The following is a 21834-nucleotide window of genomic DNA, read 5'->3' on the forward strand; positions in this document are numbered from 1 at the left end:
AGCCCTGTCTAAAGGTCCTATGGAAAAATGCATGGGAAAAACGCGTTTTGGGACCCCCCTTTTATCTCAGCCCCCGCTTGACGAATCCCCCCGAGACTTTCAGGGTAGGAGCGGAGCGTAGCACCCCACCTATTTTGAAAAATTCGCGAGGATCCGTCGACCGGCGCCAAAGTTATTCAAAATAGAATGTTGCGGATTTCCTATGGAAACGTGGTCCTAACTATAACTACCTACTGGCGACCGCCAGTAGGTAATATATATATATATATATATATATATATATATATATATATATATATATGTGATTTTATTTTTGCAGATGCGTTTCGCCATTTATGCCTTTTTACGTGCATTTAAAATCATTAAACATGCACAGTGATTTGTGCCTTTAAAGCATTATACACATGTTCTTATTGGTCAGTACCTGGTCAATGGAAGCATGGGATTGTTCTTGCACAATTAGCTGGGGAGGTGATACTGCGGCATTGCCATATTGGCACGTATGATGTTATTCAATCACAATGTCATAATTGAATGCCGTCGTTGTTTCCCTTCATTGGTCGGCGGAATAAGCTGTAAGCGGCGGTTCAGGCAGTCTACAATAGACTTATTGAACAGATCCTACCAAGACCGCCGAACTCGTGCACACACAGTCTCATGTGCACTGACATTCACATGCAGACACTCTTTGCATACTCACATAATGAGTTTGCAAAAGCACGCCTCAACCACTGGGGGTCTCCTGGCACAGAATAAAAGATGATTATGGTAACCCAACTTAACGGAACCCATTTTATCGACCTAAGAAGGATGAGAGGCTGATTGAAGCTGCTGAGATTGGAACACAGATTTCTGCACACACTCAGGTGCACATACACACGCTGGTACAGGCATAAACACAATCATGTGCACAGATGCACATGCGCACACTCGTGCACTGACTCTCACGTGCACACATTCTTTGCACACATAAATCATGTAATTGCAAAAGCACACATTTACCCCAACTCAGCAATACTCATTTTGATGACCTCAGAAGCTTGAAAGGCTAAGTGAAGCTTTTGAGATTCAAAGACAGATTTCTACACACACACATAGTCAAGTTCACAAACACTCATGTACACAAGTACAAAATATCATGTCCATACACACTTGTGCACACACACTCATGAGCACACTGTAATGTACACAAACCCAAGTGCACACTCACAGTGTCGGACTGGGACAGAAAATAGCCTGAGCTCCAAAATAAAAGAGCCCCCCCCCCCCCATTAATGATTTAGATAGCTGAAAAGGGGCCCATGTTTGCAAATTGGAGCAGTTTTGAACTTTTAAAACACACTGTTTAAGTGTTCTGCATGGTATAGAAGGCTGTGTGAATTTGAGCTTGCTGCAGGCAATGTTTGTTTTAATATCGGGGAAAACAACAGTAAAAACCGCCCCAGCAGCTCTTAAAAAACCGGTCCTCAAAAAAGCCTGCCCACATACTGACCTGTCAGACCAGCCCATCGGGCACTGCCTGGTTGTTACAGGACAGTCCAACCCTGCACACACTCCTGCACACACGCAATTTCATGTGTGCGTACTCACATATGCACACACGCTCATGTGCGTACACAGGCTGGCAAGCACACATGCACAATCGTGCACACACTCATGCGTCCACATAGGCAGATGCCCACACTCGTGCACTCACTAGTGCACACACACTCGCACACATACAAACAACATTAATATAAGTTTTTCTGTAGGAAGAGAGCAGCAGCCGCACCCACATCCCCAGGCACCAACAGGCAGGCCGAGCACCCTGCTTGGCATGCTTGGAAGCGGCAGGGATTCAGGGATGCGGAAGATCCGACTGAACGTAGGAAGAACAGTGCAGGATGGGTGAGTCCTTAGGTCGGGCTCAGACAAGTCTGTCTGTTTTATTCTGTCGCCCGGGTAAAGCTACTTCTGTGCGAGACAGAGGAAACCCCATCAGGCACATAACCTATGTTTTGTCTGTGAATACTACAATCTGAGGTGAATTACATGGGGTCAATGTGCCAGGGGCTTGTCCATGAACAGCCAGATCCCTGCCCTGAGCCCCTTGCCGTACCCTGCAATAGTTGAACAGTCACCCTGCCAGGCAGCCACCTGGGGCATGTCACCCCACTGAACTGACAGTAAGTAATGGGGAGTATCCCACCCCACACCCCGCCTGAAGCTACGCCCCTGCTTAAACTCTCCTGATAGTTTCCCCGGACCTTCCTGTGCAGATCTCCATTGGACACTGAGTGAAACAAGGCCTATGCAAGGCTGGCACCATTGCCTGTGGACAGTATATCTGAGATGGAGAGGTTAGTGAGCCTCAGGTGCTGCAAGTAAGGGTGGAGGCCTGGAGAACTGGGAATCAAAGTCGGTGGGCGGGACTTGGGTCCCAGGAGGTGGAGAATAGAAGCTCCAAAATGAAGACCTAGAGAGATGCACATTGGTCTGTATCCTGGGAGGTGGAGACAGATACTGGGAGATGCTGACCTAGAGAGGCAGGGCGGTCTTCTTGGCCCCAGAAAGCGGTCAGGAGTGATGGAAAAGTGATGGAAATTCGAAGACCCTCCGAGATTGAGAAAGGGGGGCGGGTCAGTCCCTATGGTGATGTGACAAAGTCTCTACAATTTTCTGAGAAAGAGGGTGGTGGGTCCCAGTCCATAGGGGTAGGGGAGAATGGAGGTGCTGAAATGGAGAACATTGTGGGTTTGAGTCCCAAGGGAAGGGAAGAAGGCTCAGGGAGGCTGAGAGGCTGGAGGTAATCCATCACTGGCAGACGCAGAAGGATGGGTTCCCGTCGAGACCAAAACTAGGCCATCTTGCCCACAAGACGAGTAACAAGCTCCTGTAGGGCCCGGGCTCTCAGCAAGGAGGTCTGCAACACTTCCTCGTGGTTGGCTCTTTCTTGGCTCTCGTAGCTCAGCACAACTTTGTTAGTAACGAGGGAGAGCCCAAAAACACGAAGCCCACAGTGCCGGGCCACCAGGACCTCTGCCACAGTGCTCATACCTAGAGACAAGGTATAGGGGAAGGTGGTGGGAAAACAGCGGTGAGGGAGAGCAGAGAAAGATGACAGAAACAAGTAGAGGGAGATAATTGGAGGAAAGAAAATAATACGGAAAGATAATGAGTAGAGAGATATGGAGAAGAAATAGCAAGGAGTATGACAACAAGAGAAATGAAATGTAAGACCCAGATGTGAAGGGACAGAGAAATACATCACAGTGAAAGTGGGGCCAAAGGGTGATGGAGAATGGAAAAAGGAAGGGAGGGGGAGAGGTGAAAACAGGAAAAGATTGAAAGAAAGCAAGAAAGAAAGAGAAGATAAGGAGGAAGATTTATTGATGGAGAAATAAAGGGAGAGCATGAGGAAGGAAAGAATGGACGAAATAAAGGAAACAAATTAACGCATGTTAAGGTTTCTGCATTTAATTATTAATATCATGCTTATTTCGAATTAAACATAAATAGGACAGTTTCAGTAAAGCAACGTTTTTAGAAATTAAAAAAAATATATTTTTCAGTTTTCTCTAAGCAATAATCAAACAATCATAGATTTACAACATTCTTCAAAACAGCCAGCATCAACTGCAGAGCCTACACTTACGTTTTTTGAAACTTAACTTCCTATTGAGCGAAACCAAAACTGCCAAAGTAAACGCTTACATAGTTGCCAAAACTCATAGGCGTAATTGTCTGAATTTGGCAAGTATCCCAGTTTTCCACTCCCTCCGGCCTTTAAAAGTCGGAGGACAATGCAAAGGCATAATCGCCTTGCAGAAGCTAGTTGCAAGACTGGACATGCTGGATATGTCAAAACAGACCAACAAAAACAGCGGATGTCAATTTAGGTATCAAAGAAGATCTACCCAGATGGTAATTGTATGGAAAGACTTTTAAAATCTTTTGTACTTGTATGTTAGTGTGAAAGACATGGACAATGACAGATGGTTTTCACAAGTCACCCAAACATACCCTACGATGAACTGGGATAGCCCCCCTATGCACCCTAAAATTGCTAGCGGGGGGCTTGTTTGTTCCTTTCCCGCCCTGTATCGTTTAAACATTTTTATTGTATTTTACCATTTTTTAATTATTGCCAAAACATTTCTCTTAATTGCTTTTTTCGCACTTACCGCCACTTAGTCAGGCCAAATTAATTCATTTTTGCTAAAATGATAGGTGCATAATTGTTAATGTATTTGATATGTAAACGCTTTTATGGTATGTAATTTCCTTACCGAATAAAGTTTTTCAAACAGACATGGACAATGATGCATGAAAATTTCTTGGGTAGAGTTGCTCACTTGTCCTAAGCTCCCCCATCATCACCCCCCCCCCATTTGCTTGTGAGAAATCGCTCATATCTGCCAGCAAAGTCAATTAAAGATCCAAAAATCGAACTCCAAATTGGTTGGAAGGAGACTCCTAATGCCAAGCTTCCCCCAACACCAGAACCTGCTCTCTCTCAGAAAATCGATTTTTGAATTTCAATTGACTTTGCCGGCAGATATGAGCGATTCCGCTTAGATGTAGGAAGTTCTTGTCCCTACCGATTCAACACCACAGGATATCATCATCAACAAGAGATACCCATTGAGATTGAGAACGGGGCGGACCTACTGAGCCCCTGTCTTCACCTAACAATTGATGTTGTTATGGATTACAAATTGCGTGCTTTTATGAGAAGTTATAGATAATCAGTGGTCCTAAGCCAAACAACTTAGTTTTGAGGAGACCCTTTTATTCAACTTGGGTTGAAACGTCAACACCTCATTCCTGGCTCACTTTTCTATTATGATGATTATGAATGTGAATGTGCAATAATCGCTAACATATATTTTTGTTGTTGTAAATTATTGGATGGGCCGGGATTCTACAGTGTCTTCTGTTCGCTTTTATGTACTGTCACATTCACTTGAGCACTGCATCGTTTACACTTTGTATATAATGAGTACACGGATGAGTACTGAGATCTGTTGAGAGAATATATATCAGCAAAAGACACCCTTGACAGATCTTGTTTGTGTTCTAACTGAGAAATCTTCTCTATATGTAGTAGTCATACATTAAGTGAGGGGATCACTTACTGAATATGTGATTCCTACCTACTGAATGATTCCCATGGCACTCTGTACATATATATAATACTTACTCCTGTCCAGGTGGGCATATAGGGTGGTCCTTGTTATAACGTTTCCTATCGGGTCATAGCACCAAAAACTGCCATGGCTTAAATTGTCGATTCCCTACGCTCACTCGACCGGAATGAATCTTGTCTTCTAATACTACCGGACCTGTCAGCAGGGTTTGACACTGTCAATCATGGTTCCCTTTTAACCTTCTAGAACACAGGATGGGTCTCTCTGGGACCGTGCTGAAATGGTTCTCCTCTTTCCTATACAACAGATCTCAGGGCATCCTAATCGATCATGCTCTATCCGATCAGTCTCCAGTGCCGGGCATATGCCAAGGCTTTATTCTCTCCCAACATTGTTTAACCTATGTATGGAGCCCCTAACTGAAATCCTCAAACAAACCCATATCTCCTACCACATGTATGTGGACGACACCCAACTTTACATGAAACTCACCATCCCCTGGCTACATCAGTATCCTCAACAACACCTTGACAAAAACAAAAACATTGGCTGCCTCGTAACAACCTCAAACTCAATGCTGTCAAAGCAGAATCCTTACTGATCTCACCACCCACCACCACCCCTAATATCAAAGACTGGCTCCCTCTTCTCACTGCCTTGAATTGTACCCCACACATCATTGACTCTGCTAAATCCATAGGTATAACCTTGGACAAACCCCTCTCCATGAAAAAACGCATCAGTGCTGTCACTAGAGGAGCTAACCATCAGTTGCATATTCTTAGGAAACTAAAACCTTTCCTCCATGTGGCAGACCTCAAAACAGCAGTACATGCTCTTGTGTTATCAAAATTAGACTACGGTACTACTACCCTGGTGGGCCTCCTTAAAACCTCACTTGCACCACTGAAGGCTACACTGAAAGCAGCAGCCAGGCTTATCACTGGATAAAACAAAGGTGATCAAATCACCCGACCTATAATCAATGAAATTGCTACCCTACTATGCTAGGATTAATATCAAACGTGCTTGTATGACTCATAAAGCGCTGCACCACAATACCCCCTCATTCTTGATTCAGAAACTGACCCTATTGCGTGGAAAAAGGATCTTCCAGAATCACAAGCTCCTTACTACTTTATCAATCAATCAATCGGTCAACATTTATATAGTGCAGCACTATCACCCATAGGGGTATCTGGGCGCTAATGGTGCCATATGTCAATCCAAAAGTGAGGTCTTGAGTTTCTTTCTGAAGTCCTCCAGGGAGGGTGCTGTTACGCCACAAAAAGTAAAGAAAAAGAACACCTACAAAAGATTCATTTCCGGTATTGCCCCAAGAATTTGGAACTCTCTCTCTACCAAGATCAGATGCAACGCATTCACATCCATCTTCAGAAAAGTAGTAAAAATATTACTATCCAACAAATTCCTTTCACACTGAGGACACACCTACCTCTCCTCATGAGTGACTGTTCCCAGCTGTTTGTTTGTTGCTTCTTGTCACGCCTTCGCCCTTTCCACGGAGATCCGCACCACTCTCTTTCCTGCATCTCACTACCATCCACCCACTGTTCTGGTACATATTGCAATATGCGTAGGCCTGGACTTATGCTGGACTATGTGTTCTTATCTCTCTGCTTACCATGTACGCATGAACATATTGTTCTTCTTGTTCTATCCCATGTTTTTGTACACATTCTGTAAAGCGCTCTGTCACCCGAAAGGGTCTTGTTCACACAATATAAAACTCTTAATAAATAAATAAAAACGAAGTGACAAAATAAAAATAAGGCATTGCAACAAGGTTAACTGACAAGGTTACTGAACGTTATTCACTTTCTTTGCAGAGGACATTTTTAATGCGCTGGGCTGTAAGGGTTCGAGGCAGGGTTTAGAAACCGGGTTGCTAATTTTAAAAAGAGGGCTTTAACTGTTTCCCATGCTTGTAGACCAAGGGCCGCATTTAAGAACCTGAATTTGTTTGGCATGTGGGATATTGCATATCCTCTGGCACTTGTAACACGGGAGACAGAATATGTAGTGTTTGTGACAGAGTGTTACATCTGCGAAACTCTAAATCAGTTCATTAGGCTTGAGCAGCCTGGCTCTCAAACCGCTATTGTGGCAGGGACTGGCAACGAAATCTAGACTTTTAAGCAAATTTCTGCAGACATTTTCCCTATAGCAGCTCCCACTTATAAGGCAGACGGGGCTGTGGCAGAAAAATAGCCAGAGCCTAGTATGCAATGCTGTGCCAGCACAGCAGAACTCTAGTTCTTATGTCAGCAGTTCTTAACTTGGGGTCCACCAAGCCGACTCGGGTGTCTGTGACTACTTACAGAATGAAATAATAACAGATAAACAATGTATATATACAGAAAAGGTAACAGTTTAAAATGGTCTGTAAATGTCAAGGGATTTGAAAATAGAGGCAAAAAATTTAAACTGGTAGCCGTAGCATTGATTCGTGGGTGCACTGCTATTACAGCAAACATGACCTAGTTTAGATAATTGGAAAACTGGTATTCAATTAAAAAAAGAGCACAAGTATTAGGAGCAAAAAGACAATGTGATAAGCTGGAGTATAGCATATTGCTTTATCTTTTAACATTTTGAAAAGCTCCAACATTCCCATCAAAATTACAACTTTGATTTGCTTTTATGTTTATTTGCCTGTGATTTTAATACTTTACACTTCGTGTATTTGTTGGCTATTTACCTGTTGCTTTATTTTTGTGTACTGTTTGGAGGTTCAAATCGTAGAGATTGGTTAGGCCAGGTCCCCAGCCTGGAGTAATGATTCAATGGTGGTCCACAAAAATCAAAAGATTTAGAACCACTGGATTATATTATTCCTGAAGATCCCCAAAGTGGGGGTCTATCTTCAAAAGCAGCATTACTAGTGTCCCCTGCACGCTGAAAGGTTTTTCCCAGGGTGGTGATTTGGACCTTTTAGTTATTATTATATATTTTTTTTTGCAGAGTTTTATATAGTGCAAACTTGACCCGAATCGGGTATCAGAGCGCTTTACATAGCACCAGTTACGTTACATGAGGACACACATTCATTTTTATTAGGCACGGGGAGATTAAGTGATTTGCCCAGAATCGCAGGATGTTCAGCATCATTGCCAAGACTCGAACCCAGTTCCCCAGATTCGAGGTCGACCGCCCTAGCCGTTAGGCCAACTCCTCTCCTCCATTATTACAACAGATACATAGTCATGCCCCCTTCCAAAAAATGTACATCATTAGCTTTCCATCTGTAACTCCAGAATAGTTTCGGGGAAAGATCTAAACCCCCACCATGCACCAAGCATCTTCAGAAGCCATTTTGTTAACAACCAGTATGCTTTTTTCATTTCTATTTATAATGTATACACCAGACACCCGCATATCTTCATGCAGAAGACTGCACACCCCAGCTGCTCTTTGGAGCTAACCTCTCTGTTCTACTGCACAGAAGCATAAGGTTACTTCTCAAACACGTTGGTACTATGTTGTCCTCTCCTCAGATCAATGAACGGATTAATAGAATTTATTCAATTGGATTATGCTAAAAAAAGTTTAAAAATTGTAATTCTTCTTAGGTTTTCACACAAACTTAGTGATTGATATTCAAGTGAGCAAGCAACCAATTAAATAGTTTCACCAGATTGGCCATGCCCACTGGAGAACCTTGTAAAAAAGGCACCGCCCTCACTCTGCCCCTCCCTTCCCAAAAGAAATCTCTTTACTTTGATTACAATAAAGTCAAAACTTTCCGAATATTATCTCAAAGTTGTGAACTGTTCCTAGATTAACAGTTCTATCAGTTGTTTTTTCCGTCACTCCCATAATAGGTGAACAGGTTCAGCACCTTTAATCTGATTGGACAGGATAAGCTTTGAGGGGAGAATGGGGGGGGGGGGGGCAGTGATATTGTTACACAGGGTCCTATACCGTCTCAAAGTCACGATAATGGTGAGCAAGGTTCCTAGACAGCCGTTCCTTGGCAATAATCCTGTTTTGGTTGTGTGTACTAACTGTAATCTGTGTTAATTGCGCTACGTTGTTTATTGTAAATACTTCAGTTTTTACCTAAAGCGTGTGTCATGCTTTCCATCCCAAAAGAAGACTTTGATTTGCAGTGTTGTGATTGCAAAAGGAGTGTTAGTGAGCACAAATCCTAGTGCTGGCAAGAAAAAAGCACAAGTCTGATGGCTGGATTTTAAAATAGAACGTTGGATGGAAGTGGAAGTTCATATGTCCGCTAAGACCACTGGGCTGAGGTGCCACGGCACCTACTGCACTATTGATAGCTACATCCCACCAAGGGTTTTGGGAACAATCAAGGACATTGAGCAGCTCTTTAAAATGGCCGCCTTTGAGCACATGCCTGCATAGCAGAGTGATCTGAAAGACGCTTAGCTTGCACTGATCTCATTTTTGTAGGACAGCAATGTCCTGTAAGCCCAAGGGAACTGCCCCTACACATTAATTGTTAAAAGAGGCCAAGCCAAATACTGCTAAACCACGACGTTAAGTGAACTCCCAAACCCTGAGATGACCTAATAAAATGTGGTGTTTAAAGGAGTTTTTAACACTCACCCACAGCATCAGCTCCTAGTGCCTTTAACATGCAGCATTCAGCGATGGTCTCATACGAGGGTCCACCCACCATGCAGTACACGCCTTCACGAATAAAGTCCTGGTATCCCAGGTCTTCAGCGCACTGCATGGCTATGCTGCGGAGGTCTTTGTCGTAGGCATCCGAAACACATGGGAACCTCACCCCAAACCTGCAGGAAATATTTCCATAAAGGGTAGTTAATGGAAGAAGATTTCTTGGAATGTAACTAACATTCATTATGTAATGCACGTTAATGCGATATCAAGCAAGATTCTCAATGGAAGGCACGTTAACAGGAATAAGAACAACATTCCTAGCAATCTAAGGAGCTTATTCAGAGATGACAAAAGTACAGCAATGTATCATGGATTAACAGTGATGGAAAACCAATGAAATTCCCCCGTTATAGTTAGTGCAGGCAACTATAACTCACGCGACCGCAATCCTCTGCTGATGACATATGTGTCTTTATGAAAAAAATGTTTTTGTAATATATGTATAGCTAAAATTTAATGGAAGAAGACATGGGCAAATAAGTGTCTAAATACAGTATTAGCATCAGCAGAGGATTGCGGTCGCGTGAGTTATAGTTGCCTGCACTAACTATAACGGGGGAATTTCATTGGTTTTTTATCAGTAAAATTTCCGCTAACTATAACATGTGTGAAACCTATGGTTTTTTCAGTGAATTTGCAAGGTTTTTTAAATGCTAATTCCTAACTATAACGTGTGTGAAACCTATGGTTTTTTCAGTGAATTTGTACGGTTTTTTGCGGCACAGTCTGTTGTGCCGCAAAGGGGGGTAAAATGCATATGACCTTCGCGAAAGAGGCAGGAAGCCTCGAAACGCGTCAGGTCGGTGAAAGGTATCAGAGCAGCATTGCAGGATATTGTCAATATGTGAATGCCGGATGGTACAGTCTGTTGAGAGTGCGCCCCTAAATGCTTGGATGATTTGATGGAATATTACTACACGGTCAATCCTACCGTGGGGGGCAGCAACATTCCAGAGAGAAAGGAAGGCCGTGGGTCGGAACTGTCCGAGACCCCCCTTTGCGGCACAACAGACTGTGACGAATTATTCCTGCCTGCTGCTCCGGAGCCCACTTAGGGTAAAGAAAATGCTTTTAAATTTTGAAACTACTACAGGATTTGTTCTCAGTGACTACTTAGTCCAGGACTACGAAGTCCAACCTGCATTGCGCGCACTTAGCGCTAATATTGAAATGAGAACCACCTGTGTTTTTCAAATGCATATGACCTTCGAGAAAGAGGCAGGAAGCCTCGAAACGCGTCAGGTCGGTGAAAGGTATCAGAGCAGCATTGCAGGATATTGTCAATATGTGAATGCTGGATGGTACAGTCTGTTGAGAGTGTGCCCCTAAATGCTTGGATGCTTTGATGGAATATATATATATATATAATGTGTCTATTTCAGCTTGTCTATGACAGTCCAATGAATAGCCCTTCTTTTTGGAGCCAGGGCCACTTAATTACATCTCAAAACAAGATACCACGTAAATATTTCACACACCATGACACAGCACAAAGATCATGTTTTGATAATATTTAGTTCAAAAAGTATTACTTTGAAACACAATAATCGTTCAATCTGCTTTTAGGATTCCTCATTTCAATTCTGACAAAAATCAGCACACATTCAGTTTTCATTCAAGCTTGCATTCAATCGAATAATGATTAATGGGCTGATACATGAATATGATTATTCATCTGACATGTTTCGGCACCAATGATCACTTCCTCTGGTGCAAAAAAGAAAATTAATTCATTTCTTTCTGTGAGGAGAGAGATTTGCGTGATGTTTCAACGGCTTGGTCCTGCCGTGAGCAACGCACCGCCTACAAAGAGCGCCAGGTAATATGCCCGAAATCGGACCTTGTTTGTGACTTTGCGGTAGCAAAAACAGGGCATATGGCGCCGCCAAGGACTGGACTTTGGTCAGGACTCCTGCATGTTTAAATGGACATGCAACGGAGCCACGGTAATCAAAAACAAGTTAATCGGCATCACCTACTGGAGGTCAAATCCGTTTGTAAACCAAAATGAACCACAAGTACCATCATGCTAGATTTCAACCCATCAAAGCGTCCACCAGGGGGCAAGAACTATAAAATCAGCAATCACTTGGTTGGTGCGTTTTGTGATTTCTATGATGGCCTGGCTTATCTTTGAAAAAGGTCAAACGTGACCGAAATGCATTAGAACTGCCAGCATTGCAAAATGAATTATTGAAATCTTTCTCTTACCGTGGTGAGTGCGGCTCATTTCATTTCTTTCTGTGAGGAGAGAGATTTGCGTGATGTTTCAACGGCTTGGTCCTGCCGTGAGCAACGCACCGCCTACAAAGAGCGCCAGGTAATATGCCCAAAATCGGACCTTGTTTGTGACTTTGCGGTAGCAAAAACAGGGCATATGGTGCCGCCAAGGACTGTCCTTTGGTCAGGACTCCTGCATGTTTAAAAGGACATGCAACGGAGCCACGGTAATCAAAAGCAAGTTGATCGGCATCACCTACTGGAGGTCAAATCCGTTTGTAAACCAAAATGAACCACAAGTACCATCATGCTAGATTTCAACCCATCGAGGCGTCCACCAGGGGGCAAGAACTATAAAATCAGCAATCACTTGGTTGGTGCGTTTTGTGATTTCTATGATGTCCTGGCTTATCTTTGAAAAAGGTCAAACGTGACCGAAATGCATTAGAACTGCCAGCATTGCAAAATGAATTATTGAAATCTTTCTCTTACCGTGGTGAGTGCGGCTCATTTAATTTCTTTCTGTGAGGAGAGAGATTTGCGTGATATATATATATATATATATATATATATATATATATATATATATATATATATATAATGTGTCTATTTCAGCTTGTCTATGACAGTCCAATGAATAGCCCTTCTTTTTGGAGCCAGGGCCACTTAATTACATCTCAAAACAAGATACCACGTAAATATTTCACACACCATGACACAGCACAAAGATCATGTTTTGATAATATTTAGTTCAAAAAGTATTACTTTGAAACACAATAATCGTTCAATCTGCTTTTAGGATTCCTCATTTCAATTCTGACAAAAATCAGCACACATTCAGTTTTCATTCAAGCTTGCATTCAATCGAATAATTATTAATGGGCTGATACATGAATATGATTATTCATCTGACATGTTTCGGCACCAATGATCACTTCCTCTGGTGCAAAAAAGAAAATTAATCATCCCCAAATATATAGAAATATGTAAATCCTTATCTGCATACACATGTTGCCACCATTGTGGACAGAATTCTTATTCAAAATTTAAACCACTACCATTCACTATATGTGTACAGCCCATTCACAACCCAAGAGACTAAATCCTCAGCACAGCTTCTAGAAGAGACCAGGGCAAATGCAACGTGGTACTAGTAGATTTAGAAATGTGAAAAAGCGGCATTTCTAAAGGAGGGAAGGAGTATCCCTATAATGGATTTGTGTATTAGAATCCTTCCCACATCAAATAATTAGTACACGTCATTGTTCAGTCAGAGCTGTGCGCAAACAAGAGTAATGTGCAGTCACCTGATTAACAAACATTTTCCCTACATGGTCTTTGGTGCTGTACCACTGTAGGAGTGGCCCAATTAAAGGATAATAAATTGCGATAAATGTGTGATATGTTGCCACCAGTGAAAATGTGCTAGTAACTGTAGCGTTCACCCGTCGGGAGACCGCCAGACAGGCACATACACGCTTTCTTGGCATGCGAGTACCCGGGCGTAAGTGGAGCAGTAGCCCGCGGCACTACATCTCCCAGCAGGCAGTGGGGCATGTCAGAATGAGGTTAAGAATAGCCCCTAATTAAGCACCTCCTCCTCGTGAGGAAAGTGCTTGACAATCCATTCCAGAGCATTTGAAGATGGCGGATGGTGTTTCCCCGCCAGATTTCAGCTAGAAGAATCATCCAGCGTTTTCCTGAGACCCCGAGGATTCCTTTCTGGAAGCGCCCATTGGGAAGTTGACCCGGTTCCCGTTTTCAGGCACGGCTCATCTGACGTGCAGTATCTAGCAGGTATCTTGGTAGGAGCGCCGGAGCGCTTCCTTCATTGCAGCGACATTTTATTTTCTTTTAGAGCCCCGCGGGTATTCGTGGAAGGAGCGCCAGAGCGCTTCCTTCCGTACCGCAACTTTGTTTCCTTTCGTATTGCTGAGACATTATCAGCCCCTCTTGACACCCAGTTCGGTACAGCGGTCAGGGCACCACAATTGAGATACCGGAGTGGTTTTTGTTTGCTTCCACAGTATTAACTTCTTTTCTATTATTTACCGTGAAGTAAGTCCAGCGTAGTCTTGTGGCAAATTGCATTGGGACTGTGTGCTGGATCTCGTTTTGCTCCTTGCTCATTTACTCCGCAATACCGTGGTGTCGGATAGCAGGGGTAGACACTTTTTGAATCTCTCTGGCTGTGTTTAATATTTACTACACTTGTGCAGTGCGACTGAAAGTGTTCTTACTGTGAATATCGAACAGTAGGAATTGCTTCACTGCATAACTAACTTTGAGGCTAAGTTACCTTTACCCTGTTTCCAGTGGAGCTACGCTGTCACTCAGGTTTATTAGAAAGAGTAGCTGCAGGGCTCCTGTGTCAAAACCTACAAGGGTGCCATTCGGACTCCTAGACCAGACCAGGGAGGTAGGAGGGCAACTGCAACACAGTTTGTTATTTTATCCCTTTCCCTTTTCCCCGGGGCACGACCTCCCGCAGCAGTGTTCTCTTCCTCTGTTGGGGGTTGCGTTCAGGAGAATTGGGGGAATTTTCGACTATCATCGTTTCCGCTGGCCACGGTGAAAAGGTTAGTGGCGTTGTTTGTTTCTTGTGCTGCTGACAACCTGACAGTAACACAGTGCACAGATATGTGCAAAAAGGTACAGTAAGGCGGTTTCTCCACACCATTCCTCTTTTATTTGCGAGAAGTGCAAAATCTAAAGGTACTGCAAATAGTAACCATATTACTAGTTTGAACATAGACAAAACTCTCTGTGCAGTTAAACCCATAACCTCAACTTTTTCTGTTGCTCGTATCTTTGTAATCCTAATAGCGACAAATATTATCATCTGTTTTTTTTCTTCATTTTTAGATATTAAAAATCGCGTCAGACAAATTAAAAAATCAAAAACCTGTTTATATCTCCTTTAAAAAAACAATACTGTTGAAATAATAAAGGAAGCGAAGGCTTCTGTAATCGGTAGTATCTTTAATGTTGATACGAGCAGGAGGAAACCCGACCAGCACAGCCGGGGAAAGCCGTCTCCCTCTAACGGCTCATCATGGAACACTGGGCTCGAGAACAAGGAGCACAGCCCGTCCACGAGCCCAGGCAGCCCTGCGAGCCCCAATGGAAAGTGTGGAGAGACATAAATATAACACCTCCCCCTTCCTTCCAACAACGGAAGGAAAAGGTGGCAAAATGACATAACAGTGGTATAAGTAAAAACACTGAACAGAAGAATAAAGGAAATACATATATAAAATTAAGCTAAAGATAATATATATTTAAATGAAGGCAAAGAACACGAACCCACTCCCTACCTACAGTAGAGCATAAAACAGAAAATAGTCACACAAAATCTTTGAAATACGCAGGAAACCTGTGTTTTCAAATGGGCCTGCCATCACCACTATGAGGAAGGACATCCACTGAGGAATGCACTACCTGAGATTAAGGTTTACCTTGCTTCTGGTATAATGCTACCCTTCTGAGGTACCAAGTTTGACGATTCTGTAGCTTGACAAAACTTTCACCAACAGACTTCACACGTAAGGGCCTTCTGAATTTGTTAAACCCTCGGTATACACCACCAGGTTTGACCTTTACCTGGTCACCAGGACACACGTCTGTTACTCTTGACGATGTCTACACGACACGCAGTAGGAAAAATATCCAAGTGACGCTTTAGTAACCAAGTAGGTCCATCTTTGTACCAACTAGTCCACCCCTCATCAGTTCAAAAGAAGATTTTGTCATCCCTTGATGCACCGTGGTGTGGTAGGCCCACAGCATTTCTTTTATTTCATGTTGTACTGAAGAATTTGCCGTCAAAGCCAACTGCATCGTGCCTTTTACCAGTCTGTTCACTCTTTGGCATAACCCATTTCCCTGGGGATTGTACAAAGACGCATGTAAATGTTTTAAACCAATACTCTCAAAGTAATGCTTCATTTCCTTTGATGTGAGTTGTGTGCCATTATCTGAAAGAAGGAATGCTGGTACACCTTCCTTACGAAATACCTCACTGAGGACTTTGATGGTGGATTCCGTATTAATGTTCCTCATAAAAGCAACCTCCACCCACCTAGAGGCAGAATCCACAAGGACCAATGCAAATCTCTCAAAGTTATGTAGTTCATTAAAATGACCAATGAAGTCCATACAAACCTTTTGCCAAACGCCCTCCTCACCCACAATAAGTTGAGGTGAAATAGGTTTGTCTAACCCCACACGCAGCCACTTCTCAGACTCCCTACACGGCTCACACTCCTTCACTTGACCATCCATTCCTGGCCACCAAAATCTATCTTCGAGCCGTCTGGCAGTCAAAGTTTGGCCTAGATGACCCTTGTGAGCCAAAGCAATCACCCGAGTCCTCAGTGACTCAGGAGGAATGTACTTCTCACCCCTCAATACAACATGATCCCCCAGTGTGGAGATTTGGTCTTGCAATTGTACGAAGGCTCTAAGACCAAGTGACACAGTGCTCTCTCTGGATACACCTTCTCTGGCCATCCTGACTACACCAGCCAGAATGTTGTCATTACGCATGCCTTCCACCCACTCCTCTCTGGAAATGGCCCTACCTAGATCTTCAGTGAGATCTTCCAAACTGGCAACAACACTTTCTGTGAAGAGTTCATCGCAAACAGTTTTAACATCAGGCAGTCTGGACAAGCAATCAGCAACATTGTTACGCCACCCAGGTACATACTCAATTTTACATACAAAATCTTGTAGATTGACAGCCAAATGAGCAAGTCTGCCGGAACAGGTCTTTATGCCATTCGGGCCTCACATTTTTAACAAAGGTTTATGATCTGTCCTGGGCGTGAAAGTAATTCCCCACAAAAAGACACTGAAGTATCTGGTAGCCCATGCAGCCGCCAACGCCCCACGCTCGATAACTGAGTAGTTTCTCTCAGTATCAGTCAGCGAGCAAGATTCAAAGGTAATTGTCTTTTCTTGTCCTGCGTGTTTTTGTGTGAGCACAGCACCAATGCCCACCACACTGGCATCCACTGTCAATACAGTAGGTAAATGTGGGAGGAAACCTGTCAAAAGATCAGCATTAACAATATTATCTTTCACCAAATCAAAAGCTTTTTGCTGATCAACACCCCACAAAAACTTTCTCCCCTTTCTCAACATTTCCCTCAAAGGTTCCACTTTATGTGCAAAGTTTTTAACAAATTTAGCATAGTATTCGACCGTGCCCATGAAAGACCTTAGTTTGTCTCTATCATTAGGAACTTTTACATTCACTATAGCACTGACCAGATCATGTTTAGGACGAATGCCTCTTTGGTGACACGATAGCCAAGGTAGTCAACTTCATCAACCGCAAAACCACACTTGTTCTTTCCTAGTGTCAAACCATCCGAAGACAGACAGGACAAAACTTGGTCCAGTATTAAATTGTGATCTTTGACGTCCATACCGTAAATCAAAATGTCATCCTGAAAAACAACATTTCGATCAATGCCCTTCAGGATCTCAGTCATGAGCACTGGCGGCAGAGCACAGCCCAAACAGAAGTCTTTTAAATTGATATGTACTATCATTTGTTATGCGTGAGGTGTACTTCTTGGAGTTTGGGTGAAGTTTAATTTGATCGTACGTGCTGCGTAAGTCCAATTTAGAGAATAGTTTGCCTCCCGCCATACTCAACATAATCTCGTTGATGTTTGGAAGTGGAAAACTATCCATGATGACAGCTTTGTTCAGGCTCCTCAAATCCACACAAAAACGAAGGGAGCCATCTTGTTTCTGTGTAATAACCACTGGAGATAACCACTCTGCAGCCTCTACTGGTTCTATAATGTCCTCATCCAGCATTTCCTTAATTAGGTCTTTGACTTGAGGTCTTGCAGCTAAAGGTATCCACCTAGCAACATGTTTGATGGGCATTGCATCTTTTTTAAGTTTTGTCTCATGTTGAAATCCCACAGCCTCCCCCAAAGCAGTGTCAAAAACTTTCCCATGTGTTTGTAAAATATCATGAACAGCATCATCATCTATCCACATTACAGGTTGTTCAGGCCTGAGATCTACTCTGATATTGAGGTCATATTGTTGAAGCCACCCTAAAATAGCCGGGCCCTCAGGTGCTTGCTACATAGATCTTGCCTTCAGCAGCTCTGCTCTTACAAGTAATGCGTGCCTCAAAATACCCCAAAACACCAATATTGGCACCCTGGTAGCCCTTCAAGATGACATCAGAAGATATCAAATTGGCATTTTTGTAGACCGAATCATAAATCACCTTGGGAATAATGGTGTAAAGTGAACCAGTATCCACCATCAATGACGAAAGTTGTCCATTGATAACAAAATCAGCCTTAGGACGAGTCAAACCTCTCCCTTTATCCATAGGACCTTCCTCATCGTCCTTGATTACCATAACTGAGACATCATTTTCATCATCCTCATCTATCACTGCAACTTTCCTGCTAGTAGTCTTACACATTTGAGCATAATGTCCCTTTTTACCACACTTAAGGCACTCCTTGCCTAATGCAAAACAATTTTTGGAGTCTGCTAAATGGAATGTACTACCACACCTATGGCACACGCGAGCACTATTTTTCTGAGAAGAGGTAATTGGATTGTAAGATTTACATAAATTAGACTTTTCTGCAGAGGCCGTTCCCTTACACCGTTTGAGCTGTTTACCCCGTATGGAATTCACCTCTTCCTCTTGGGATTGTAACAGGGCAACTTCCAAGTTCTTGTCTTGTTGAATAATTTTTAAATCTCTCATACACTTCTATGATTGTTCTACCACTTTGGCTATAGTAATTGCTTCTTTTAAGGTGGGATTGCTAGCTGCCTATAACCTCTCTTGAGCTTTCTTGCTATTGCACTGTACTATTAATTGATCCCTAATCATATCATCTTGCATTGGACCAAATTGACATTTAGTAGACAATTCTCTTAATCTTGAGACAAATTCATCAACAGTTTCATTTGGCTTTTGGGGTTTTGGGGTTGGGTGTAAAATTTGTGTCTATGCATGACCACATTCTCTTGCTTCGCAAATCTAATGCATAGTCTAATCATGGCATCCTTATATACATCATCAACTTCCTCTCCTGAAGCAGGGAGATACTTAAAAATATGTTGTCTCCTTCCCCACTGCGCCTAACAGCAAAGCCTTTTTATGAACTGTAGAAAACTTAGAACCATTGAGTGCAATCAGATAATTTTCAAAGCAGTCACACCATCCTCCCAGTCCATTGATTGAATAAGGTGTGTGTATCACCGAAACGTAGAGTTGCCCAATATGTGTGGACAAGAGCCAATATAACCTGCAGATTTGACACACAATAAGGCGTGTGTGTGTCACCGCAGCGTAAACAATGCTTCCCAGCTGTGAACAGTGTAAGGAGTTTAAAAGTGGGGCCCAGAATTGCCGTTGCCGCTTTAACTGGATTAGACAAAATAAATGCCTGCAGGTGGGACCCAGGATTACCGTTGCCACTTTAAGTGGATAACTTCAAACTTTGGCATGCACTGTGTACACATAAACGCATCATGTATGAAATGCCAGTTTAAATTAATAATGTAAAAGTAGTATGGAACGCTGGGCTCGAGAACAAGGAGCACAGCCTGTCCACGAGCCCCAAAGGAAAGTGTGGAGATACATAAATATAACAACTGTCTTGTTGTCATACCCTTCCTCAGTAATTGTTCATTTGGGCCTTGATTCTGTTTGAATAATTTTGTAATGTAGGTATTTACCTTTTCTTTTTGATTCAACAAATGTTTATTGATTTTAAGATGCACATACACTGTCCTTGCAAGCAGGCCTTTATCCCTGGTTTGCTTTCTAGTCCTTCCTTACTACGGCACACACTCTCTCTCTCTTCTAGTAGTCTTGCATGCTCTAACCGGAGCAACACTATGCACGCAAGGCCCATGCTACTGTGGGAGGGACGGGCGGAAACAGAAGTGAGGGGGCCATATTGGTTTAATAATGGGGTGTTTTTATTCTGATTGAAGACTTGATATTTACAGGTGGTTGTTGTTCCGAAATAAGATCACAATGTACATTGTTAGGAATTCGTAAAATAAGCAGACGTTTCTTCATGTTTCTTCTTTTCTGGTTTCTTTTAGGTACTTTTTTTTTTTTTTTTGTGATTGGTTTAAAAAAAAAAAAATTATTAGCATATTTTAACAATAGAAAACATACAGAGTCAACATATAGGCAACTTACAGGCCATGGTACAACAACATCCTTCATCCATTGTTGATAATTTAACCATGTTACTGGAAATCACATCATGTACAGTGCAAACTTTTAATCATAGTTAGTCAACCTGGTACGTTTGTAAGTATTGAACCAAATATTGCCAGTAGTCTCTAGGCTTAGACCCCATTGGTAGTTCCTCCTCATAAGTTTGCAAGGTTTCTTTGCAATACGTCAGGTCCTGAATCCATTGCTTAATCTGTGGAGCTCTCTTGCCGCCCCAGCACAACTACAGTCTTCTCTTGGCCAGGAGCAATGCAACCACACAGAACTTTCGCTTATTTGCCCGTATTTCAGGCAGCAGTCCCAGCAGACATGTACGAATAGTGCATGCAATATTTACACCCACCATTGTCCCCACCATCTGTATCACTTTTGCCCAGTACCCAGCCACTGCATCGCAATATCATGCCAGATGTATGAAATCTGCAACCTCCGCATTACAGCGACAACATTTGTAGTCTGTCCGCAGACCATATCTACAAAGCCTTGCTGGAGTGTAATAGGATTGATGGAGGTATTTGTAGTGTAGCATACGCAGATTTCCATTTGGTGTCAACACACCAGTAAGAGAGCAAGCAGTTGTCCATTCTTCCACTGTTAGCGGATCTCCTAGGTCACTACTTCATTTGCCCATCGCTTTATGTGTATTGCCCGCTATGTCCTCCTGCAGTGTTGCATATAGTCTGGAAACCAGTCGCTTAGCAGTGGGGGTCGTGATCAGTAACTGTAAAGCGGTCAGCTGCGGTGGCTCCGCAGGGTGTGTCGGGTATAACGTCTTCAGCGCTCCCTGTAGCCGGTGATACGTGAATTGGAATAGTAGCGTTTGATTACGAATAAATGACAACTCTACAAGTGGTTTGAAGACCCCATTTTCGTATAAATCTCCCATGGTATCAAAGCCCACCTGCCTAAGCAATCCCATACCCACTTCTTCCTGGGTGACAGATAGCTCAGGGTGAAAGTGTATTGGCAACGCCGGAGCGTACAGTGGGAACTTACTTGCCTTTCTACCCATAGTTCGCCAAGCGTTATTTGTCGTATCAATAGTATTGATATCGCGGTTGTGCAGCGGGGGCCTCTGGTGGGTTAAGATAGCCCTCAGTGGAGTCGGGTGTGCGTCACCTTCTTCGATCGCCGCATGTGTAAGATATGGGATTGGATGATACCAAACATGTGCGTATTGCGCCTGTGCACATAGATAATAAAGGAAAAAGTCTGGGACCCTAAACCCTCCCTGCGAATACGGCAGTGTGAGAGCGCGCATTTCGATCCGGGCTTGTTTACCCTCCCAGATCAAGCGAAGAACCATAGTGGAGATCCTGCGAAAAACTTCTGGCGGAGGCTGGATCGGAATATTATTGAATAAATACAGTAATTTAGTTAGGATAACCATCTTTACTATGGCTAAGCGGTCTGCCAGGGATAACGGCAATTGAATCCAACGCCCTATCTTTTCGTCTAGTGCCCCAATTACTCTTCCGTAATTCGTACGGATTACAATTTCAGGATCACGGTGATACCAGACGCCCAAGTATTTTACAGGTTCTGATTGCCACTCTAATG

The 21834-nt window shown here is 43.0% G+C and overlaps 1 protein-coding gene across 1 annotated transcript in view; it reads right to left on the reverse strand.

Moving 5' to 3' along the window:
• Positions 1–310: 310 nt before the first annotated feature.
• Positions 311–21834, reverse strand: part of LOC146773037 (purine nucleoside phosphorylase-like) — a 166821-nt gene continuing 145297 nt past the window's right edge. The window contains exons 5-6 of the mRNA XM_085637905.1: positions 9723–9913; positions 311–3036 (exon numbers count right to left, since the gene is read on the reverse strand). Coding sequence (XP_085494031.1) covers positions 2837–3036; positions 9723–9913 — 391 coding nt within the window. The 3' untranslated portion in view covers positions 311–2836. The remainder of the gene's footprint in view (positions 3037–9722; positions 9914–21834) is intronic.

This window comes from Triturus cristatus, chromosome 12 (genome assembly GCF_964204655.1).
Source record: "Triturus cristatus chromosome 12, aTriCri1.1, whole genome shotgun sequence".
In the NCBI taxonomy this organism is placed as follows: domain Eukaryota; kingdom Metazoa; phylum Chordata; class Amphibia; order Caudata; family Salamandridae; genus Triturus; species Triturus cristatus.